This window comes from Podarcis pityusensis, assembly GCF_964106645.2.
Source record: "Podarcis pityusensis genome assembly, chromosome: 15".
In the NCBI taxonomy this organism is placed as follows: domain Eukaryota; kingdom Metazoa; phylum Chordata; class Lepidosauria; order Squamata; family Lacertidae; genus Podarcis; species Podarcis pityusensis.
In genome coordinates, this window is record NC_138040.1 from 31,915,235 (window position 1) to 31,940,501 (window position 25,267).

The window sequence follows — 25,267 nt, forward strand, 5'->3', positions numbered from 1 at the left end:
TCTATTCCAAATACATTTACTTAGAGAAAAGTTAAGTGAATGAATTAAGTTTTGACTTAAACACACAAAAATCACATTCTATAACATTACAAAAATAGGCATCGACAGCAAAAAGTCTGCCCTTATCTCTGCTTCTTGGCGAAGGGGCCTGCAAAACAAACTGAACATCCAAATAATACATTGAGACACCCATTCCATAGGCTGTAACAGGGATGGAGAACTTCTGGTGCTAGACTACAGTCTTTGTCATCCTTAGCCACTAGCCATGCAGGCTAATGGGAGGTCCAACACCATCTGGAAGACCACAGGGTCCCCACTTCCTGGGGCTAAAATTTGTAGCGGACAAGAAAATTGTTAAGTATTAGATAGAGTATTAACTTTCTTCCCACTCTATCCACTCACTGGCTGATTCATCCAGGTCATGTGGTAGGGAAGAAATGCAGAACGCAGCTTATTATTTTCATCCAAATTTGCATGTTGTGGATTGAAGGAGAGGTCAGAATAGATTAAACATGTCAGGGGTGGGGAATGTCAGCCCTGGGTGTCCCCAATGTGGCCCTCACCTCTGTCTGGCCCTAGAATTTGCTCCAGACCACACCCCTCACTGCGTCTCCCTCACAGCCCATGTGTTTTTGCTTGGCTCAACTGTGTCCTTGAGCTCTGATAATGCCCCTTTTATTGCCTGGATGGAAGATAGAGAGGGGTGTGGGGGAGAGTCTGTAGAAACTAGCTTAAAGGTGACATTTTCGTTTACTGCTCCTTCCACTTTTTCCAGTGTGGTGTAGTGGTTAAGAGCGGTAGTCTCGTAATCTGGGGAACCGGGTTCGCGTCTCTGCTCCTCCACATGCAGCTGCTGGGTGACCTTGGGCCAGCCACACTTCTTTGAAGTCTCTCAGCCCCACTCACCTCACAGAGTGTTTGTTGTGGGGGAGGAAGGGAAAGGAGAATGTTAGCCGCTTTGAGACTCCTTTGGGTAGTGATAAAGTGGGATATCAGATCCAAACTCCTCTTCTTCTTCTTCTCTGGCCCCGCCCACCATTAACACGTGGCCTTCAGAAGGCTGCCTAGAAGGGAATGTGGCCTTTGGGCTACAAAAGTTTCACCACCTATACAATCTTGAACAGCAGCATAGCAAGGTCATTTGGTCTTGGTCTACATCAGGGTGGTCCAAGCTTTCATACCAACTGGGCTGCAAGGATAATTTGACATGGAACCGGGAGGTCACACACTGCCTTGTTGCATGGTGCAAGGAGGTGAATGGAGCAAGGCCCAAATTTGATACCTCTCCCAGCCCTCAAACTGCCTTTCCAATGCACTGGGCTTTGGAAAGGAGGTACAAAGCTCTGACAGGGTCCTAGACCCCTCCTACCTCCTTCCCAAAGCTGGGAGAGTGCTAACTAGCCTTTGGGAAGGAGGCAGGAAGATGCTAGGACCCTATCAGAGCCCTCACGCCTTCCTTTGGGAAGGAAGTGAGAGGGGAGGGGGTTCAAATGTTGCCGAAGGCTGCCAAAAAGGGCTTTGAGGGCCATGTGTGGCCCTCAGTCCACATGTTGGACTGCCCTGCTGTACAGTCAAACCTCGGGTTAAAGTTGCTTCAGGTTGAGCGTTTTTGAGTTGTGCTCTGCGGCGACTCAGAAGTAACGGAATGCATTACTTCCGGGTTCCGCTGCTCGTGCATGCGCTCAAAATGATGTCACGTGGCAAATTGCGACCCACGCAGGTTGCGTTCTCTTCAGGATGTGAACAGGGCTCCGGAACTGATCCCATTCGCATCCAGAGGTACCACTGTATATGATAAAAGGCAATTGGGAAAAAATGAATGTGCCTTCAACCCCAGCATGACAGATAAGGTCCAAATTTCAGATACAGTTTAGCAGTCAGGCCTATGATGAAACCTTGTGTCAGATAACACTTCTTTCAAATTTCTGGCTAGTCACAAGCTTTCTGGAGGGATTCTGGGGCAAAAATGGTTATCCTTCATTGAGGGAGACCCAAACTTAAAAAAAAAGAAGAAACTCAAGTGTTTGGTTTGGGGGGTGAGAGAAGCTAAATTGGGCACAATGAGAACCTGGCATCTACAATGGGCACAGAATTACCGTTGCAGCAAAGGGAGAGAAATTGGGGGCTGTGAGGGAATGGAATGGAGTATCATAAAGGAGGGCAGGGCTGGCAGGCTGGCACTGTGAACTGGAGCAGCTCACACTTCAATATTTTCCAGGACGGCCCAAGTGTTAATATTAGTGTCCCTATGATTGTGGTGGGCAAAACTAACACAATCATTCCAATTAGGACTATCAGAGCATAAAGCACACCAGAATGATAACCAGTTTGTGCTCTTTCCAGACTGTGAACAGCAAACTGGGATGAGATCTGCCCTTCAAACGGTGTGAGAGGCCAGGCCCGCTAGAGAGAGAACACACCATGAAGACTTCTTCACCAATCCCAGATGCACAACAAGATGTTCCTTTGGCCCAGCCTTTATTTCTTCTGTTGCAGGATGTCCAGTTCACCTCTTCTGCTTGTGTTCTGACAGAGCTCCAGAAGATCTGAGAGAGAGACAAAAGCTGTTAGGAGCTTTGAACCAGACACTTATGAAACCTCAGACAACCTTCACCCATTCATAAAAACTCCATGGTTAGCACCCAGTAAACAGGCATTGCTTTCTACCATTTTGCCACAAGCAGTTGCATCTATTGGCTTGCAGGGCTGTACATAGGAAGTTGTCTTAAACCAAGGTGGGACGCGGGTGGCTCTGTGGTCTAAACCGAGCCTAGGGCTTGCTGATCAGAAGGTCAGCGGTTCGAATCCCGGGTGAGCTTCCGTTACTTGGTCCCTGCTCCTGCCAACCTAGCAGTTCGAAAGCACGTCAAAGTGCAAGTAGATAAATAGGTACCGCTCTGGCAGGAAGGTAAACTGCGTTTCCGTGCACTGCTCTGGTTCGCCAGAAGCGGCTTAGTCATGCTGGCCACATGACCCGGAAGCTGTACACCGGCTCCCTCGGCCAATAAATCAAGATGAGCGCTGCAACCCCAGAGTCGGCCATGACTGGACCTAATGGTCAGGGGTCCCTTTATCTTTAACCTTATGTAATACATCAGTGGCTTTCAACCAATGTGCTATGGCACCCTGGGGTGCCTTGAATGATGGTCAGGGGTGCTGTGGGCAACACTGGCTTCTGTCCTTTCCTTCCCTCCCCACTTTTATGCCTTCTTGTGTCTCTGCCTCCCAAAGGGTTGCCCAGCTGTTTGTTGCAGCAGCTCTGTTGTCTCTGGAGCTGGCCGGGGCTGGTCGGGGGTGGGTGGGTGTACAGATGAAGGGCGGTATACAAATTTAATAAATAAATAAAATAAATAAAACAATAAATTTAGCCACCGGACTGGAATGTTGAGAAAGGGGCAGCTGAGGCAGTTATGACAGAGAGATGGGGGGCGGGGAGAGAATAGGACTGTCAGACCAGCGAGGAAGAAGAAAATGTGGTTGTGAATTTGTGGAGTCAGGCTTCAGGGAATCAGCTTCCTCCCCACCGTGGCAGTAGATAAGCAGAACAAAGGAAAAGGAGCCTTCTTACCAGTTAGGAACTTTGATGATCACAGCGAGAGAACAAAGAACCCATCTCCTAGGAATGGCGGTGCTCCCAATTAAGAATTCCACCCCCTTAAGTCCCTATCATCCACATCACTCCTACGTCTTATAACCTGAGCTTGTACCCTCTGTGCTTTCTGTTCTGCCACTTTCTCAGATCTTTTTGACCTTGGGGAGAGCGGATGAATTCGTTCCAGAGACAGTAAATCTGTTCACTCTCTCTCTCTCCCGGTCTTTCTTCTCCTAGCTGTTCCCCATCCAGTATTTCCCAGCTTCTGCCTTCTGAACTATGCCCCTCTGCAAACCACTGTTCCAAATCTATACTGTCCTCCTGCTCCTGGGAAGATTCAGGATCCTGATCAGGAGCAGAGGGAGGCTCCCACCGTTCTTCCTCAGTGCAGCCCTCCTCAGCACGGTCCCTGACATGCGTCCACGGAAATGGTTAAGCTGCTAAGAAGCCCTCTCTTACTTACAGCGCAGCACCGTCTCTCTGATTTGCCTGAAGCTGGTCTCTTGGAGCGTCACGCTGATGTAATAGAGGCATCTGAGCTCCCGGGGATAGTCTTTGCGGTCCACGTCCTTCAGCACCGGTATGGTGCGCCCGTTCGCCATGGGCGCCTCCGTCAAAGCGTGGTGCATTTGGTAACGGCACCAAGGATCCTTGAGGAAGTTGGGCGTGATGAGCAGCACCCAGCAGTGGCTGTTCTGGACGGCATCACACAGCTCTGTGACGATGGCACCCCCCGGGGCAGAGTCCCGGGGCTGGAGGAAGCAACGGAAGCGTTCTGGCTGGCTCTCCAAGTAGGAGACCAGCTCCTCCACAAACCCAAGGTCGCCCTCGTTGTGGCAGATGCACACGTCATACAACTTGTTCCAGCGGGCGCTGCCTGAGATGCTCACGCTTACCTGGGAGGCAGAGGGCACCTGTTTGGAGCTGGTTGTCGAGTTGCTTGTTGGGGTGCTGGAACTACTCAACGGAGAAGGTGAAGGTGAATGTTTAGAAATATTGTTCAAGTGGCATTTTGAGGAGCTGGAAGTGTTCCTGGACTTCTGCAGAATCGCCTTGAACCAGCCTGTAAAGTCACCAATTCAGAATCAGGCTAAAGTGAACAGTGGGCAGCAGAGAGAGATCTAACCAAGATAGGTCCATGTAATGGTTTTAATTTTTTGATCAACCGGTCATTTCAATGACTGTTTTGCACTTTCTTTATGGTATTTTACATTTGATTGTATATATCGTTGTACGGAAATGCGGATGGCGCTGTGGGTTAAACCACAGAGCCTAGGACTTGCTGATCAGAAGGTCGCGATTTGAATCCCTGCGACGGGGTGAGCTCCCATTGCTTGGTCCCTGCTCCTGCCAACGTAGCAGTTCGAAAGCACGTCAAAGTGCAAGTAGATAAATAGGTACCGCTCCGGCGGGAAGGTAAACGGTGTTTCTGTGCGCTGCTCTGGTTTGCCAGAAGCGGCTTAGTCATGCTGGCCACATGACCCGGAAGCTGTATGCCGGCTCCCTCGGCCAATAAAGCGAGATGAGCACCGCAACCCCAGAGTCAGCCACAACTGGACCTAATGGTCAGGGGTCCCTTTACTTTACCTATCATTGTACACTGTGTTACATTGTATGAATTGGTGATCTTAGTGTGTGTACACACGCAGATATAAAATAAACACAGATACAGTGGTACCTCGGTTTAAGAACAGTCCGGTTTAAGAACGATTTGGTCTACAAACTCCGCAAAACCGGAAGTAGTGTCTTGGTTTAAGAACTTTACCTCGGATGAAGAAAGGAATCCGAATGATGGAAGGGCACCAGCGGTGGGAGGCCGCATTAGGGAAAGCACGCCTCGGTTTAAGAATGGTTTTGGTTTAAGACCGGACTTCCGGAACGGATTAAGTTCGTAAACCGAGGTACCACTGTACACACAAAATGAGTTTGACATACTGACCTGCCATCCCAATAGCAAGACTGTCTTCTAGGGACGGACTGATCAGTTCTGGCTTGCAGCTGTTTTGCGTGTGTTCATTCACAAGGCTGTTCCATTCCGTTTTCGCATCGATCTGCAATAAAATAAAAAAATTGCACAAAAATTATCATTATTTCTGTCCGTACTTTAACCAAAAGTTATGAATTTTTGTATGCTATTTTCACTATTATATGCCCTTTGATAGGCACTTGATCTCGGTATATGAGTTTTTATATGCATGGGCTCCAGAACTGCATTGCAAAATTCAAGGAAGTGTGAATTTTGAAGGGTACCTGGGTTTTGATCTGGGCCCTGTTTCAGAAAGTAAGAATTAGGTGGGTTTGCCTTTAAATTTGACCTGAATCAAATTTCTCCCCATCACTATTCAAAGAAGAACTTTATTGTTTGTCTAAACCTCCCACCCCACCAAACCAGCTACTTCAGCCAATTCCTACATCAGGGATGAGCAACCTGTGGCCTTAGGGCTGCCTTGGCCCAGTTTCAGAAGACCCCTGGAAGCAATTAGTTCAGACCTGAATGGTGGCAAGACAAATGAGCTAATCCATCCAATTCACTGGGCAGGGGCGAAAAGGGTGGGCAGGGAGAAAAAGATCTGGCCCCACCCACAGTTGTCTTTTGTCCGCCCACTGCCACCACATGGCTCCCTCGGGTTATACCCCACCCAAAGGAATGCAGTCCTCAACAGGCTTGCCCCCTGACCTACACAAAAACAAGCAGCCTGCAATAGGGGTGGGCAGTATGCAACCTATGGGTTATCTTTTGCTGTCAGGTCATTTTTAGTACATACATATGGGAGCGTGTGCCAATTCCCAATTTTCTGTTTTAGACTTCCAATTGCAGAGAAGAGTGTACTGCAGTAAAGTCTAAAGGTTCAGGGGGGAAAGGCAAATTATAAGCCCCACACCTCTCCGAACTAGCGCAGCAGCTTGATATTTAAAAAATAAATATCATAAACCAAAATCTTAACAACTCACAAACAAATACACTCAATAAATCCTACATGCCCACACTCCTGTTTACTCAGCATTCAGCATGCTCCCGTTGCTGATTTGGGAAGAGGTGTGCCGTAGGATGGCAGGTGTGGGCAGGTAAAGGCATGGCTGAGCCAAAGAGGGTTTGCAAGCACCACCAATCAGCTGATCAGCACCACCTCCAAAGCACAGGACTTTGGAAAGGGTGACAATCAGCTGACTGCCAGCTCTTGCAAACTTCAACATGACGACCAGCTGATTGTCAAGGCTTGTACAACTCTGGGCACCTTGCTTTGATTGACAGAACTTTGTGGGCAAAAACAGGTTCGCCTGATATTATAACCTCAAGTGGGTGGTCCCACACATCTGTCAAGCCTGGTTCAGGCAGCACCCAGTTAAACTCTAACCTGATTGAGGGGTCTTTCTGGATCAAAGGGCACATTTGAAAATCTGAGCAACTTTTTTGGACACCACAAAAAAACACATTTCACAGGAGAAAAATTGATGATGCTCAGAAACATGCCCCTCAGCTTGCTCTCAAAGTAATAAAACACAGGGGGAAAGCATGCTGGACACCCCAAAGGACAAAAGTCCCCCTTCTTTTCTTTTTAAAAAGAGGGCCAGGGGTCCTTGGGAAGAAACAATGTGGGAGAGGTATCTGGGGCAACATGTTGGGGGCCCAGAGTCTGAACGCATCAGACTTACTTGGGTGTAGGCTTCACAGGCTGCAAACCCAGCATACATTTAAAACACCTGGCTTCCCCAAAGAATGCTGGGAAATGTAGTTTACCCCCAGAAAGATACAATTTCCAGCACCCGAAGCAAACTACAGTTCCCAGAATAGAAGTAATTTATGTATGTGATTTATATGTAATTCATATAAATTGAATTATTATTATTAATAATAATAATAATGTGTTTGACATGCATGGTGTGTATACAGCCTTGGTAGACCTACTTTTATGCAAACATGCAGAGAATTGCAATGTTGTAAGATTTTAATTTTATGACTGTTATAAATCTGCTTCCAAGGAAAAGTTTAAAAACTCTTATCTAACATCAAAGTGCATCAGTTTGCATTCCAAGGCATAAATGGGGGGGGGGGAGGAATAAGAGCAGTGGAATTTTAGAACTGTGTACCCAAACTGGTGCAATCCGTTATTTTCTAATTAAAGTCAACAGTAGTTTTGCTATAACAGTAGTTTTACCCCCATCTGGCTGCTTTATGTCACCATCCTATCTCAACCCTGAACTACTTCTGTTCCTTCTAAAAAAAGAACAGGCTTCCCCCCCCCCCCCCCAGCGTGGACCCGTTTAAGCAAATACACACGACTAATATCGGTGCATCGATTTCAGTGTGTCTGCTATGGGTCGACTTTGAGCAGAACTTCGTTGGCTACAAACCATTGGATTTAAACGGCGCGGTCTACGATCGCGGCACAAAGACTTTAAAAACGACAAGCCAGGAAGAGAGGCCAAAATTGGTTTGGAGTCCTCCTCGCCCGCCTGGGCGCGGAAGGCAGCGCTTGCAAAGGCTTCCTCCTGCATTTTGCAACTTTATTTAGGAAGTAGCTGCTCAAACCGCTGCTCAAACCGGAGGCATCGACGAGAAACTGCGATCAGAAAGAGAGAAGGGAAGGACGGACCCGCAGCCGGAGCCCTATGCAAGTTTACTCCGGAGAAAAAGGGCAGTCTAAATTCGATGGGGCTTACTCGCAAGCAGGGTGCCAACTTGAATAAAATATTGGGGGGGGGGCGCTAAGCAAGCCCTACCCTGCATATATCGACGTGGTGCACGGATACCATTTGAATGACAATGGCAATAAACTTGGGGGGGCCCTCAAATATTTTATTTTTGGGGGGGGCCAAGACCCCTCTGCCCCATGGAGTTTGCTCCTATGTTCCCAAGCAAGGGCGCACAGCATCCCAGCTAGCCGGATTAACCAACCTTTCCTTCCGCAAGTGAGCTCGGGACACAGCGAAGCTGCGTAAAATCCTGCCGCGATGGTCACAATTCGGCCCGGTTCCCTTTCCTTCTGGCTATCGAGGAGCCGGGGCGAAGCAGATCCACTCCGAAGTGGGCGCGATCGGTCCCTGCTGCCTCCGGAGGAACTTGCCTCTTCGCCTTCGTGCTAAGGACCTCTCAGGTGCCCGCTGACGCTGCTTTGTTTTGGGGTTTTTTGTGTGCAAGGAGGAGGATCTTGTGGCGCTTTGCAAGTTCTCCAGATGACTCGAAAGCGCCTTTGCTGGATCGCTGCCCGGCGGCAACCCGCTTGCAAAGGTGCTCTTCCGCGGGCGGCCCAAAAGAAAAAGAAATTGAATAACCGTAAGGCTGCTAAGAGGAGCCCTCAGACGCACGCCTACATGGAAGTAAACTCTGTTAAACTCCTTCCGAGAATGCACGCCCAGGAGGCGGGACTTAAGGTTGCGATTCTGTATATCCATTTTCCTGGAAGTAGGCGGCCCCTCTGAACACAGTGACTTGGCGGACAAGTCTAATAATGCCTACTCAAAAGTAAGTCCTATAGAATTCAGTGTAGTTTTCTCCCCAGCAAATGGTGTTAGGATTGCAGCCTTACTTCTGAGTTAGCAGGTATAGGATAACACTATTGCTACTTGCTATTCTTGGAAGTTCCGGGGCGATATAATAATAATAATAATAATAATAATTATTATTATTATTATTTATACCCCGCCCTCCCCAGCCAAGACCAGGCTCAGGGCGGCTAACACCCGATATAAAACAAATTGATTGAAATACAACTTAAAAATTAAAATACAACATTAAAATATTAAAATACAGCCTCATTCAATGGAAATTCAAATCAAAAACTTTTTGGGCGATGAAAACGTCAAGTCTTCACCAAGGCTAACTTTCCAAACTGGTCCAATTTTTTAAAAGAAAATATCCAGAGGGGAAAAAACAAAACAAAACTGAAAAGCGATGCATTTCCATCGCCTTTCACCCCGCCTTCTTTTTGGGGGTAGCATTTTAAAGCTCCTCTGGCATCCCTTTGCCCCCTTTTCCGGTGGTTAAGTGCAACTATGCATCTTTAATCAGAAGCACGTGCCAATGAGGCCAATTGGACCGGCTCCGATGTGTGCTTCGGGCTGCAGCTGCAAAGTCTGCAGCTGTGAAAAGAAATGGCAATCCTATTTTGTCTAGCAAATGGAAAAGAGTAAATTCCATTCCAGGGTGTCATTACAAGTGATCATCTAACCCCCCCCCACAACCCCCCCATTGCATTCAAAAAACACGGGCTCTCTTTCACACGAGACGTTGCGGCTGCAAGTCTGCAGGGGAGATCCAGAAGTACAAAAAACCTGTTGGGTATATGCAATGGTATATTTCCTAGTAAAGAAATATTTAAGATCAAGCTGCCAAGGCTGCGATCCAGAGCACGCTTACCGAGAACTAAGGCTCTATTGAACTTAGCGGGACGTACTGTTGTGTCACTGTGCCTAGGACTGGGGCAAAACCCCGATTTGCACGGCACGTGTGAATACTACTCATGCCCGATGACTCTCGAGTAACGGGGGGGGGGGGGGGCGGGAGCTCCGTTTCTTTAAATTTCTTTAAACCAATCCAGAGTAATCGAGTATGCGGGTGGGGCGAGGCTGGAGTAGCAGGAAGTCACGCCCCAGAGTGACAGCGCGCAGTTGTGTAACTTCTCGGATGCTGTGAGGTTGGGCATCACTAAGTTACGCAAGTATAACCGGTTTGCAAGAGCCGAAGTCGGGTCGCAGAGGGTGGAGAGAGAAGTTAGAAATAGCTCTTTATAAGATTTTTCTCCTCTGCCTCGAAGACTCTAGGCGGACTAACCCTGCAAGCCTACTCAGCTCTGAATCCTACTGAGTTCCATAGATCTTACTCCCAGGTAAGTGGAGATAGGCTGGCAGCCTGAGGCTGGTTGGACACGTGTTGCAGTTGCAGAATAAGCTAGCTGAATGTTGTACTGTTTCAGACTGCAGATGGAGAATGCCCCTTTTAGCAGCTCTTCCCCACATCAGACGCTGCAACCTTCCAGCAGTTTGACTTCACCTGGAAAGGCACACTCCTCCATTGTCCCCCCAGATGGAGGGATGTCAACAGCAAAACCTTTCTTAAGGGGGGAAAAAAAGCCTCTCAGCTCAACTAGAAAACTAGCACATCAGCAAGAAAGTTTCTAGCTCAGCTCTTTCCCTGATGCTTTTGTCTTGCAGGAATTTGTTATTAAATGTGTACAGTGGTACCTCAAGTTACATACGCTTCAGGTTACATACACTTCAGGTTACAGACTCCGCTAACCCAGAAATAGTGCTTCAGGTTAAGAACTTTGCTTCAGGATGAGAACAGAAATCGTGCTCCGGCGGCACAGTGGCAGCAGGAGGCCCCATTAGCTAAAGTGGTGCTTCAGGTTAAGAACAGTTTCAGGTTAAGTACGGACCTCTGGAACGAAGTAAGTACTTAACCTGAGTTACCACGGGAAAGGGAAAGGTAAAGGGACCCCTGACCATTAGGTCCAGTCGTGGCCAACTCTGGGGTTGCGGCGCTCATCTCGCTTTATTGGCCGAGGGAGCCGGTGTACAGCTTCCGAGTCATGTGGCCAGCATGACTAAGCCGCTTCTGGCGAACCAGAGCAGCACATGGAAACTCCGTTTACCTTCCCGCCGGAGCGGTACCTATTTATCTACTTGCACTTTGACGTGCTTTCGAACTGCTAGGTTGGCAGGAGCAGGGTCCGAGCAACGGGAGCTCATCCTGTCATGGGGATTCAAACCACTGACCTTCTGATTGGCAAGTCCTAGGCTCTGTGGTTTAACCCACAGCGCCACCCGCGTCCCATTAAATGTGTAGAAATATATTAAAAAATGATTTCTCTGCACACTTACAGTCTGAAGTTGTACATGTCCAGAATTCTACTCCCTCATTTCTTTCAAGGAAAGGGAGTCTTAGCTCTGGGGTAAAGCGCTTGCTTTTCCTGTCCAGATTCCAAAACTTCTGTCTGAAGCCCTGGATATTAGCTGCTAGTCATTGTGGATAATATTGAACTAGGAAGCTGCCTTATTGATATTAGTCCATTAGTAAAGGTAAAGGGACCCCTGACCATTAGGTCCAGTCGTGGCCGACTCGGGGGTTGCGGCGCTCATCTCGCTTTATTGGCCGAGGGAGCCGGCGTACAACTTCCGGGTCATGTGGCCAGCATGACTAAGCCGCTTCGGCGAATCAGAGCAGCGCACAGAAATGCCGTTTACCTTCTCGCCAGAGCGGTACCTATTTATCTACTTGTACTTTTTGGTGTGCTTTCGAACTGCTAGGTTGGCAGGAGCAGGGACCGAGCAACTGCAGCTCACCCAGTCGCGGGGATTTGAACCGCCGACCTTCTGATCGGCAAGTCCTAGGCTCTCCGGTTTAACCCACAGCGCCACCCGCGTCCCTTATTGGTCCATTAGCTCAGTGCTATTTACACTGACTGGCAGCTGCTCTCCAGGGTTTCTAGATGGGTTTTCTCCCATCCTTACCTGGAGATGCCCAGGACTGAACCTGGGACCTTCTGCTTGTGAGGTTGATGCTTTAACCACTGAGCTATGACCCTTCCTTGACCTAAACAGGGCAGTGACCAAGGCTTTACATCCTCATAAGTATCCTGTGTAGAATAGCTCTGAGTGTCTGTTGCGCAAGGGTCAAGTGTAAAACAAGATTTTGAACTTGTGGAAGATAGATGATTTAGACGCACAATTGCTCATGGTGTTGTGTAAGCAGCAGATCCATTTGACATTGCTTTGTTAATGCTTGCATAAGACTGAAGGAGGGTTTTGCATGCCATCAGAAATGTTGCTGAATGTGGGCTGCCACTGGTTTGCCAAAAACGAGAGCCTGCACATGCTGGATCGTGCACAACTGCTGCCTCCCCGTAGGCTGATGGCAGTAGAGGCGCCTGCTGGAATATTGAGATTTGGTTAATTAATTTGGCCTCCACAACTGTGAATCCAGCTGCACACAAACTGAAGCTTCGAGGCTACTGTGTATGATGCATATACTACTATTTATTTTTTCAGTGTTCTAAGGATTGTTTTCAGCTGGCTTCCTCCCTGTATCTACAATGCAGAAGTATTTTTTAAAATAACATTTTATTAGTATTCCAGTATTACACAAAATAGCTCAAATATAGCCATATCAATTAATTTGCAATGCAAAAGTATTGTCCGCATGCAGCATTGCTTTAAATTTATACTTCATTTAAAGCTGGAGCTCTTGTATTTCTCCGTTTAAAACATTCGCCCATTTCAAAGTAGTGAAAAATATGTTCAAGTATATTTTTAAGGCAGTAATTCTGCACCCATCCACCTGGGAGCAAACCCCATTGAACTTATTGACATGTTCTTCTGGGTGGACACATTGCCACTGTGTTATTTTTTTGGGGGGGGGGGAGAACCCCACTGGAGTCTAGTCTTGAAGGAGATGAAGCTTATTACAGATGTTGCTTAGCTTTCACATCTGGAAGATCATCCTTTTGTACTTGATGTTAATCAGACATACTGATTGGCTTCTTATTTTGGTGCTCACAGCAAACAGATTAAACCTACTAATTCATCCACAAGCATTGGCTGAAAGGGTTGGGAAAATCCACTTTGATCAACCAGATTGTGAACATGGGCAAAGTGAGGCAGCCGCCCTGGGCAAATGCCTGCCAGAGTCCTGTGCTGATCAGGATTCATTTGAAACCAGGGTTGTAGCAAGTTTGAAACCCTAATTAAGAGGGAGCTGGGTTAACCTTCATCGTGACTGACATCAGTGCAGACAGCGAATAGAGGGCAGAATTTGAGATGGACCATTGGAACCTGGAGCTTCCTCGCTTCAGAACTCTTTTAACTACAGTGGTACCTTGGTTCTCAAACTTAATCTGTTCCAGAAATCCATTCCAAAACCAAAGCGTTCCAAAACCAAGGTGCGCTTTCCCATAGAAAGTAATGCAAAATAGATTAATCCATTCCAGACTTTTAAAAACAACCCCCAAAACAGCAATTTAACATGAATTTTACTATCTAACGAGACCATTGATCCGTACAATGAAAGCAGTAAACAATGTACTGCAGTCACACAATCAATCCATCAGTAGCTGAACTGGGTTCCACACAGTCACAAAAACAAAACAAAATAAAACAAAACAAAACAAAAGAGTCACAAAAACACAAATAGCAAAAACAGACAGACCTCAGTGTAACACTCAAAACGGAAGCATTAACACTCAAAACGGAGCACATTCGACTTCTGAAAAAAGTTCGCAAGCCAGAACACTTACTTACCGGTTTGCAGTGTTTGGGTTCCAAGTTGTTTGAGTACCAAGGCATTTGAGAACCAAGGTACCACTGTATTGTCTTTAAGTGCCTCAGAGTACGTGCCTTTGAAAAGTCTACAAGTTATAGCCATGTGTTTCCTTAAATGTTTATTTAGTGGGGGTTGAGTGAGGTCAACCTTCGTGGCAGGACAGGGAACTTGTGGCCCTCTAGATGTTGGGTCATATTGCATCACCAACGGTCCATGGCCAATGGTCAGGGATGATTGGAGTTGTAACTCAGAAACACTTGGAAGACCACAGGTTCCCCATCTCTGCCAAATGAGATAGCTTGTGTACCACTGTCTTTGTGAACAAGTAAGAATATTCTCCTGTTCCCACCTAGCTTTTTCCTGCTTGGACGCTGCTCCTAATACAAAGTGGGGAGAAACAAGCTGGTGACGCAACAGAATGACGAATATTTCGATCCACTGGTTCCGCAAGGCACTTCGCCTCCATGATAACCCTGCCTTGCTAGCAGCTATGAAGGACAGTGCTGAGGTCTACCCTATCTTTATCCTTGACCCCTGGTTCCCAAAGAATATGCGGGTCAGCGTTAACCGCTGGAGATTCCTGGTTGAATCTCTGAGAGATCTGGACGAGAGCCTCAAGAAGCTCAACTCAAGGCAAGTACCGGATGGGCCAGTTTTCAAAATACACCAGGGAGGTTGAAGGGGCCATTTCTACAGAACTTTCCCCAAACCTGAATGGTTTTCTATGGAGAGGCCAAATGGGGAGGCGTGGGGGTCAAATTGGCCTACTAGAATGCAGGTGCAAAAACTACAATTCTGGCACACAGCGCTGTCAGTTAGCCATACTGTCCCTCCCAGATCCTAGTCCTCTCTGTCTTGACCTCAGAAACTCACCTAGTCTTTGGCACTTTCTTGGTTTTTGAGCACTCAAAGGTTGTGGTGTCTCCTCAGGCTGTTTGTAGTTCGTGGCAGTCCTGCAGAGGCATTCCCAGAACTATTTAAGAAGTGGAAGGTCACCCTGCTCACATTTGAAGTCGACACAGAACCCTATGCGAGGCGCCGTGATGCTGAGGTGGTGAGGGTGGCAGCTGAACATGGGGTCCAAGTTGTTCAGAAAGTGTCCCACACTTTGTACGACACTGAAAGGTGGGTACAAAGAGCAAAGGCCACAACAATTTTGCATGCATTTCTGGAATCCACCAGATAAAAGTTTCTTAGAGATTATTATTATTAACTACGTATATCAGTCATTTTTATTTTTATTTTTTACAAAAAGGAACTCCAAGCAACTTCCAAAGGAAAACAAAATCCATTGCTGGACATTCCTGATAATGTATTGTCATAATTTCCAACAGAATCATCATTGAGAACAACGGCAAGGCACCTTTGACTTACACTCGGCTGCAGACGGTCTTGGCTTCTCTGGGTCCTCCAAAACGGCCAGTTCCAGCTCCTAGCTTGGAAAACATGAAGGGTGAGTACGAGTCTCTCTGGACTTTGGGATGCAGGCAATGGGTTTTTCTGGATTCTGACAAGTACTGTGGGCCCTTTGGAGTGTGTGAGAGAGTTGTGACTTGGATAGAAATGCTGTGGGATAATCTGCCTTCCTGGGATGGGTGGCCTAAGGGACCCCTGACCATTAGGTCCAGTCGTGACCGACTCTGGGGTTGCGGCGCTCATCTTGCTTTACTGGCTGAGGGAGCCGGCGTACAACTTCCGGGTCATGTGGCCAGCATGACTAAGCCGCTTCTGGTGAACCAGAGCAGTGCACGGAAACGCCGTTTACCTTCCCGCCGGAGGGGTACCTATTTATCTACTTGCACTTTGACGTGCTTTCGAACTGCTAGGTTGGCAGGAGCAGGGACTGAGTAACGGGAGCTCACCCCGTCGCGGGGATTCGAACCACTGACCTTCTGATCAGCAAGTCCTAGGCTCTGTGGTTTAACCCACAGCGCCACCCGCGTCCCTGATGGGTGGCCTACCCACACCCAATTGACAATTTTCAGTGCTTATGTTTGTTCTTGGCAGCAGTTCATGGTTAGCAAGGGAAGAGCTTAACCATAAGCCTAACCATGGATGATAATGATAATGATGATGATGATGATAATTTTATTATTTATATACCACCCATCTGGCTGGGTTTCGCTAGCCACTCTGGGCGGCTTACAGCACATGCTGTGATGACATGCTAAGGTTTGGCTGAGCAAAGCATGAGGAGTAAAATAGAACAGAGAGGAGCAAAGGGGTTGTGAACAACTCTCTGGGAATCCACATTTGCACAGGCCCAGTAAGCCATAGTTGGTTCACTGTGTTGTGCAGATCAGGCCTGTGAACAGCAGATCACAAGGGTGCTTAGCTAATCAGATCTGGCAGCTGCTGAAGGCAAATAATACTGAGCCAAAGTGACAATGAATGGACAAATATTTTGCCATCGTGTTACAAAAAATGCTGAAAAGAGGTGCGTGATTTACAGCAGTCAAAAAAGTTAGCAAAAAAGGTACAGTGGTAGCTCAGGTTACAGACACTTCAGGTTAAAGACGCTTCAGTTACAGACGCCGCTAACTCGGGTTAAGAACTTTACCTCAGGAGGAGAACAGAAATCGCATGGCGGCAGCAGGAAGCCCCATTAGCTAAAGTGGTACCTCAGGTTAAGAACAGTTTCAGGTTAAGAACGGACCTCCAGAACGAATTAAGTTGTTAACCCGAGGTACCACTGTACTTTGACTTGGCCTTGTTATGAATAATCAGATAAGTTCTTACATTGATTGAGTCATCGGGATTTGAGAGAGGCAAGATTTGGGCACAGGGAGCCAGACGAACCAGATGCACTGTTCCGTACAAGCTTTGAATCTGTCGGATCAATGTTTTAACCTAGAGTGCAGCACACCTGTCACAGAGGAGCACGATAAGGCGTATGGTATCCCTTCTCTTGAGGAACTGGGGCAGGATCCAAAGACAGCTGGCCCCCACCTTTATCCAGGAGGAGAATCTGAGGCCATTGCTCGGCTGGACTTGTATATGAAGAGAACGGTACAGTGACTGAAATGTCTGTGGCTTTTGCCCAACAGACTTTGCTTCACTGGTGGGGAGTCTCTGGCCTGGTGGCCAGATTTGGCTAGGGTTGCCATACGTCCAGAATTTCCCAGACATACCTGGAATACTGCAAGTGGGAAGCAGTGTCCAGGCGGAAATCGCAAAAAAAAAAGTGTCCAGGAAAATCCAGATGTATGGCAACCCATGTCGGCAACGTCGTTTTGGGCAATTTTCTTTTAGAATAGCTCAAAAACTTCTTTTTTACTCAACAAATTTGGGCAAAACTTAAAAAAAAAACCTCAACTTTGAAAAAGAAAGAGATCCGTCTGTTTTTTCATTGTCTGAAATATGGCAATCCTAGATTTGGCCTGCAAGACCATTTCCCCCCAAGCCACGCCAATATGCCCCACATCTGAAGATGGGACCCCAGAGACTGCCACCTTCCATGTGCTCCTCCCTGCATGTCCTGAACATTACCTGAAGCTGTGCTCCAGATTCATTGGCCCTGGAAAACATGAGTGGTGATAGCTAGTGCTATGGCCTCTTCAGTTGTTGCACCCACCCTGTGGGACACATTGCAAAGTGTGAAATGTTGGGCCCATTCGCTGTTGTCTTAGGCAGCTAGTTAAAAGCATGGCTGTTTGTAACTTGCCTGTGTGATCAGACTGCTGTCTGATTTTGGCTGCTGTGGCTCTATATTGGCTTCATTGGGTGTTTTTTGTTTTGCTACAGTTATTGGCTATTTTGGATTTTGCTACAGTCAACATTTGTGATTTTAATGGGGATTGCTATGTTTGGTTTGTAAGCTTCCTTGAGTTCCTTTGAAAACTCAGCGGGGTATGCATTTTAAAAATGAGTAAGTAAAATTACAGGGACAGTAGAACAGGATGCTCTTTGGTGCCTGAAATATAGTAAAGAAAGCAGCTGGCACATACAAGGCACAGAACTGCCCAATGCAGGACCGCCACCAAAAAGCCCTCTTGCCTGAGAGCCACAAGGCAGCCCTTTGGACATATCTAGCCTCTCAAAACTCTCTATGTTGTTTCCCCCTTTTTCTTTACAGTCATGGGTATGCAATTTTAAGAAGCCTGACACATCCCCCAATTCTTTGACTCCTAGCACTACGGTACTGAGCCCCTATGTCAAATTTGGGTGCCTGTCTGTACGGATGTTCTGGTGGAAGCTGACTGAAATCTACCAGGGGGTAAGAAGAGGAGCTTTTTTTTTTATTCTACAGTTGTCCTATAATCACAGAATACTGTCTGTTTTCATTGGTACAACTGCTGGATACTTTCTGTTCCATTTCAGAAATCTGTAGGCCATGGACCTAGATAAGGGGGTTCCGTTGCGTATATGCTGCTTGCAGATTTCCTCAGAAAGACTTTTTTTATCTGTCCCAGACCAAGGCTGTCAAAACTCTGATATAAAGAGTATGTAAACTGATGCCATCAGAGTTGCTGTGACAAATCTACATGGCTAGGGCGTCTGTTACACTAGAGGCAATCAGCCACCCAAGGCAAGGTGGACTGCAAAAGCTACCTGCAATATTTAATTGGACCATATGCATGGATACTGTGCAGGTGGGACCTTAGACGGCTACATTTAGAAGCTCCTCTTTTTATAACAGCTAAGTTGCATGATCAGCAGAGTCACATAGTGCTGCTCTTGCTAGATTGTACCACTGAACATCACTCTGTGAATCTGATCATGTAGCTCAAGTATACTGCAGTAAATGTGTCGTCTTCCGACTCTCTGAAAGAGTGGTCCTCCAGCTGTCATTGGACTCCCAACTTGCATGATCTCCAGCCAGCATGACTAGTGGTCAGGGGTGGTGGGAGCTGTGCTCTAGGGCCCTGCTCTAAAACAATCCAAAGAATAATTATTGTTCCTTCTCTACTGTGCTTCTCTAGAGGAAACACTCTGACCCACCGGTATCTTTGCATGGGCAACTCCTGTGGCGGGAGTTTTTCTACACGGCAGGAGCTGGGATCCCCAACTTTGACAAGATGGAGGGCAATCCAGTTTGTGTGCAGGTGGACTGGGATGACAACAAGGAGCACCTCAAAGCCTGGCGTGAGGCATGTTCCGTTTGGCAAAGTTCACGATCTACCCAAATATTTGCAGATTAAGCAATCTACTCCCTTGCCACCAGGGCCAAACATATTATCCACACTTATATGCACTTAACTATTCATAGCACTGTAAAAAAAGGTAAAAGGTAAAGGACCCCTGGACAGTTAAGTCCAGTCAAAGGTGACTATGGGGTGGCAGCACTCATCTCGCTTTCAGAACAAGGGAGCCGGTGTTTGTCCACAGACAACTTTTCCGGGTCATGTGGCCAGCATGACTAAACCGCTTCTGGTGCAACGGGATACCGTGACAGAAACCAGAACGCACAGAAATGCCGTTTATCTTCCCACCGCAGTGGTACCTATTTATCTACTTGCACTGGCGTGCTTTCAAACTGCTAGGTTGGCAGAAGCTGGGACAGAGCAACGGGAGCTCACCCCATCGCGGGGATTCAAACCGCCAACCTTCTGATCAGCAAGCCCAAGAGGCTCAGTGGTTTAGACCACAGCGCCATCCGCGTCCCAATATAACACTGTAGACCAATGGGACTAGTGGTGTTGCTATTTCCTACAGCCAAAGAAAAGGGTCAAACTCAGGTTGTTCCATGTAGGGCTGAGAAAGATTCCCATCTGCAATTCTCAATGCAGACAAGGGCTACAGAACCTCAGGCCTGTGAGCCAGAGGTGGCCCTTCAGGCTTCTCTGTCTGGCCCTCAGAACTCTTGCCCTAGGCCACAACCACCCAAGTGCTTTTGGCTTGCTGGAATGTGTGATGATGCCTCACTTGCATGGATGGGTGAGTGGGTGGGTGGTTTGGTGTGCATGTAGAAACCCAACTTTTGTATGGCAGCAATGTAATGTAATCTACTGTACCAAGGGTAAGAGTTACCCACTTTTGTATCGAGCCCCACCCAAAACAAATATGTGGCCCTTGGAAGGTTTACCGCAAGGGAATGTGGCCCTCAGCCTTGGTGTAGACTGTACTAAGCTTGACATGCTGGTGGTTTGTCTCTTAGATAAGTCAACTTTCTTCATTCCTTCTTACATCAACTTCTCTCCAAGTTCTGACATGATATTACTGTAATTCTGTAAACATATTTTGCTGTGCTCCAATGAAATTGAGCTGCATAATTGAGAATATCTGTTTTTCCGCAGTTTATCCAGAACGGTTTATTTCCTTTTATTTGGTACATGTGATCAGAATTCCCTGACTGCATAAATGATTTAACATTTTGGGGTGGCATTTGTGTTTTCAAGAATGTTGCTATATATAACACGCACTGCTTAAATAGGAGTGGGATAGTGTTAAGGGAAAACCTGAGCTTCCTCTCCCTTTCTTGCTGCCAGGGCCGAACAGGCTACCCTTTTATAGATGCCATTATGACGCAGCTGCGCACAGAGGGCTGGATCCATCATTTGGCACGGCATGCGGTGGCTTGCTTCCTGACGCGAGGAGACCTCTGGATATCCTGGGAGGAAGGGCAAAAGGTGAAGGCAGGTTGGGAGTTCATCATGAAAGCTGCAGAGTTCAGAACGTTCTCTGTAGCCAGAGGAAAGCTGGATTTATTGGCAGGTCCATAGCTAGTTAATGGATGAATTTTAGGTTGCCCCTGAGCACACACTCCATTCAAAACTGGGAGATCTCCCCTTGCGCCATTCCTAGTTCTCAGGACAAAAACACCATTGTATTTTCAAGATTCCCAGTTGCCTTGCACTGTAACACCCTCCTTCCCAAGCAACATACTTAAGTTGCCCTGCATGTTTATTCTGCATACAGAGTACAGTGGTACCTCTGGTTACGTACTTAATTCGTTCCAGAGCTCTGTTCTTAACCTGAAACTGTTCTTAACCTGAAGCACCACTTTAGCTAATGGTGCCTCCTGCTGCCGCCAGAGCACGATTTCTGTTCTCATCCTGAAGCAAAGTTCTTAACCCGAGGTACTATTTCTGGGTTAGTGGAGTCTGTAACCTGAAGCGTATGTAACCTGAGGTACCACTGTAGATGGAAAACCTCTGACTTATTGCATGACAGGAACAGGCTAATGTACAAAAGGGTAGGAGTCCTATCCATTGCCTGCCGAATATTGGCATGTAGACCCCATAACATGAGTAGGCAAACTAAGGCCCGGGGGCCGGATCCAGACCAATTGCCTTCTAAATCTGGCCCGCGGACGGTCCAGGAATCAGTGTGTTTTTACATGAGTAGAATGTGTGCTTTTATTTAAAATGCATCTCTGGGTTATTTGTGGGGCATAGGAATTCATTCATTCCCCCCCCCCAAATATAGTCCGGCCCCCCACAAGGTCTGAGTGGACCGGCCCCCTGCTGAAAAAGTTTGCTGACCCCTGCCCCAGAACGTTGCCTATGAGGGTAGGCAGCTCTCAGGCTGAAAAAGTTTGCCGCCTCTTGCCTTATGGCTTCCTGCTTTCTGCATTGTGGAATACATGGCAGGGGTTCACCGTCCCTTTAAGAAGAGTCTACTGTCCCCTCTGTCCCCTATTCCACCAGGAGCATAGTTAAAATGTAACGTTACAAAAAGCTTGTAGAGCATGAGGAAGGTATGACTATTGGACTGGACTTCTTTGGGGTTCCCAAAAGGCGTTCGTTTTCCAAACTGCTCCTATTTCAGGTCTTTGAAGAACTGCTCCTTGATGCCGATTGGTCCTTGAATGCCGGTAACTGGCAGTGGCTTTCTGCAAGTGCCTTTTTCCACCAGTTCTTCCGTGTCTACTCACCAATTGCCTTCGGCAAGAAGACAGACAAAAATGGAGAGTATATAAAGTAGGTGTAATAGTTTAGCACTTAAAACCAGCATTAAGTTATCTGGCAGAGTTTATGTTTACTGCTGGGAACAGTAACCGTGTCTATGAATGTGATTACAGGAAAGCTATTACAGGATTGGTGAGAAACTCTTTTTAGCTTTGCCTGTGCCTAAGAGGCAACCGGTGTAAGTGCAGGAGTAATCTGGTTGATTTTTAGGTCTCTACAATCTGTAATTTCAGAATTCTTTGACGTCACCATGCTTTAAAAATTAATCCAAATTCTGCATTGAGAAAAATAATTTTGCTATATGTATAGAGCAAAAAGTGCATTACTTTGTCTAATTTCAGTTTTTCTTATCATTAGCAAGGTGCTATTCTCTGAACTACTAAAAGTATTATTCAACCACTTCTCTGACTTCTGAGAGCCAAGTGGTTGTACCCTGTTCCAGGGCAGACATGGACCTAAGAATATTGATTTTAACTCTGCAAAGCATTAGGCTGTCATACTATGCCACTAAGCCCTGAGCCTTTTCCCGTACACACCTGACTTCCTCTTTTATCATTACAACCTACGCAGGAAGTACCTCCCCTTCCTCAAGAAGTTTCCAAGTGACTACATTTATGAGCCTTGGAAAGCACCACGGAGCGTGCAGGAGCGTGCAGGCTGCATCATTGGTGAAGACTATCCCAAGCCCATTGTTGCTCACGAAGAAGTGCGGAAAAAGAATCTCGAACGGATGAAGGCAGCGTATGCACGGCGATCACCGAGTGCAGCTGCCGAAGCGCAGGATGAAACAAGGAAAAAAGGTAAGCTTGTCAAAACAAGAGTGCTGTTATGGCTTTGGGGTACCTGTACAGGAGGGACGCGGGTGGCGCTGTGGGTTAAACCACAGAGCTTAGGACTTGCCGATCAGAAGGTTGGTGGTTCAAATCCCTGCGACGGGGTGAGCTCCCGTTGCTCGGTCCCTACTACTGCCAACCTAGCAGTTCGAAAGCATGTCAAAGTGCAAGTAGATAAATAGGTACCGCTCCGGCGGGAAGGTAAACGGCGTTTCCGTGCGCTGCTCTGGTTGGCCAGAAGCGGCTTAGTCATGCTGGCCACATGACCCAGAAGCTGTACGCCGGCTCCCTCAGCCAATAAAGCGAGATGAGCACCACTACCCCAGAGTCGGCCATGACTGGACCTAACGGTCAGGGGTCCCTTTACCTTTACCTGTACAGGTAATGGCCTCAGCACAGTGCCCTGTCACAACCCATCTTTCCAATCTCAGCTGGCAGAGAATTCAGTGGCCACGTTGCTCACCAGGGCATGTAACACCAATCTTAGCCCAACTGCATTGGCTGTCAGTCGGTTTCCAGGCCCAATTCAAAGTGCTGTTTTTGACCTATAAAGCCCTCAATGGCTCAGGATTGCAATACCTCAAGTACTGCCTCTCCCCATATGAACTGAACTTGACTGACCTGGACCTAGCAATCATCATCTGAGGCTCTTGTTTGTGTGCCCCCTCAGTGAGAGGTCCAGAGGGTAGCAACACGAGAACAGGACATTTTTGTTGTGGCTCAGTTTGTGAAATGCTCTCTCCCCAGGGAGGCTCGCCTGGTACCATTATTATATATCTAGGCGCCAGTCAAAAACTTCCCTCTATACCCAGGCCTTTATCTATGGACTTTTAGAGTGGGTGGGATGTTTTAAATGTTAATTTCCCTCTCCCCACACCTTGGTTTTAATGTATCTATGTGGGTTCTTTGTTTTTAAGTTGATTTGGGTTGTCTTGGGCAAGATAAAATGACTAACAAGTTTAATTATTAATAATCTCGAATTACTGCGGTTCTCAAACATCTAAGACTGGTGACATCCATCAACACTTTTAGGCTAAATTCTAATACCCAAAAGAACTGGATTTTTTTTAATTGTGAAAAGGAATTAGCCACCTTTCAAGGAGGCAGGCCTCCATGTTAATGCAGGAATTGTTGTTTAGGAGAAAGGTTGTGAGCAGTGAGAAATAGTGAGGCAACCTCAGAGGGCATGCAGTTAGTTTGCATTGGGTAGAATGGAATTAACTCTGTCCAACCCGGAGATGTAGTGCAATTATCTGCCCTAACAGAGGCCAGCTGGAAGCCAGAGCAGTTAATCATGCAGAACCACAACAGCAGCCTATGAGTGGATGCTTTGAGCTCATTGACCTTTAAGTTCATACAGTTCCTTGGTGCATGGCACACTGAGGTCTTGCAGCTGAGTGTGGGTATTAGAATTAATGGTCTCCCCCCCCCCCCCCCAAGATACAGGTTAGATTCCATCAGAGTGACAGAAACAGTAATTTAATTCTGATCTTCAAGCAGCCCTATGTCAAATTTTGGAGCTTCATTTGAGGGAAACTGGATCTCAGCTGTTGGCATCAAGCCATGAACACAGAGGGATCTAAATGGAAAATGGAGAACAGGGGCCTTATGGCAGAAGGTGGTTAGGATCAAGTAAAAGGCAGGCTGTACATTGAAAAGTGCTACACACAAATCAACTTGGATTGTTTTTTTCTTTTAGATGCCAACCAGAAGCGGCCGAAGGCTCTATTGAAAGCTGAAGTGCGATCAAAGAAAGTGAAGATCAAAAGCACCTAAAAGTGGCTCATGTTGAAAACTATGGCTTAAAACTAAAAAAACCAAAACAATACCCACAGTATAATAACTTTTCAAAATGCTAGAAGTGGTGGAGAATGGCTAAGTTAAATACTACCCCTTCTATCATACTCTGCCTCTGGACAGCAAGTGCGACTAGGGAGAAAGTGAGGTCACACAACCCATCAGGGTTTCCATGCTTATCTTCTATGGTGCTGGGGCGGGGGGGGGGGGAGACACCTCTGGCCAAATTTGGTCTGGCAGGGTAGCCTCAATATGGCCTGCAAGACTATTCACTCAAGCCCATTCAACACCTGATCTTAAAGTGAGTTTCCAATTGTTCATTTGCTGGAGTACAGCATGCTTCCGCTGACAGGTCCTGGGAGTGTGGCTTGTTCCAACAGCACAAAGCTACTAAACTGCTACTAAACGCAAAGCTTGTTTCTTCTGTTTTACCAACAGTTTCAATGCAAACCACTTCATGCTACTGAACTACAGGATTTTTTTTTTTAAAAAGCAAGCATGTAAATTTTAATATACCATATCCCCCTGCATCCTAAGCTACTATTCTCCCAGGACAGGCATATCTTGTGGATTTTCAGATTAAGTGACAGATAGGAACAGTTACTGAGAAGACACACTAGACTGCCTTCAAGTGACAATTTTTAAATTATGAATTCACTTGGCATTTAGGGGGCTGGAAAGGTAACTTGCAATATTCTAAAATAAAATTGCTCAAAACAATTATCTTGTATTCACAACTCTCTCCGTTACCTTGTGAATATCAATTTTTCCATCACAGCATGTTTCTGAGGAACTTTTCCTTCCCTCATTAAACTCTTGGTGCCATTATGCTTTTTATGAAATCTTCCCTTCTCAACCAAAATTAGCAAGCACTGATTAGGCTGAAGGTACAGTTCTTCAGAGTTGGAACTGGTTTGAGAGAGGCTGCTTCCCATAG

The 25,267-nt window shown here is 46.8% G+C and overlaps 2 protein-coding genes across 2 annotated transcripts; one reads left to right on the forward strand and one right to left on the reverse strand.

Moving 5' to 3' along the window:
• On the reverse strand, nucleotides 1-9,030 carry TIRAP (TIR domain containing adaptor protein). The gene is made up of 4 exons (XM_080983945.1): nucleotides 8,490-9,030; nucleotides 5,532-5,643; nucleotides 4,056-4,655; nucleotides 1-2,546 (listed from the first exon to the last, which is right to left on the reverse strand). The coding sequence occupies exons 2-4, from the start codon at nucleotides 5,536-5,538 to the stop codon at nucleotides 2,479-2,481; spliced, it is 675 nt and encodes a 224-aa protein (XP_080840071.1). The 5' UTR covers nucleotides 5,539-5,643; nucleotides 8,490-9,030; the 3' UTR covers nucleotides 1-2,478.
• A 1,154-nt stretch (nucleotides 9,031-10,184) lies between these two features.
• LOC308464553 (cryptochrome-1-like) lies at nucleotides 10,185-25,050 on the forward strand. The gene is made up of 11 exons (XM_080983957.1): nucleotides 10,185-10,419; nucleotides 14,204-14,483; nucleotides 14,781-14,975; nucleotides 15,185-15,303; nucleotides 16,705-16,859; nucleotides 17,926-18,066; nucleotides 18,773-18,940; nucleotides 20,279-20,419; nucleotides 21,561-21,712; nucleotides 22,271-22,500; nucleotides 24,233-25,050. Exons 2-11 carry the CDS (start codon nucleotides 14,269-14,271, stop codon nucleotides 24,307-24,309), a joined length of 1,593 nt encoding a protein of 530 aa, XP_080840083.1. The 5' UTR covers nucleotides 10,185-10,419; nucleotides 14,204-14,268; the 3' UTR covers nucleotides 24,310-25,050.
• Nucleotides 25,051-25,267: the final 217 nt, after the last annotated feature.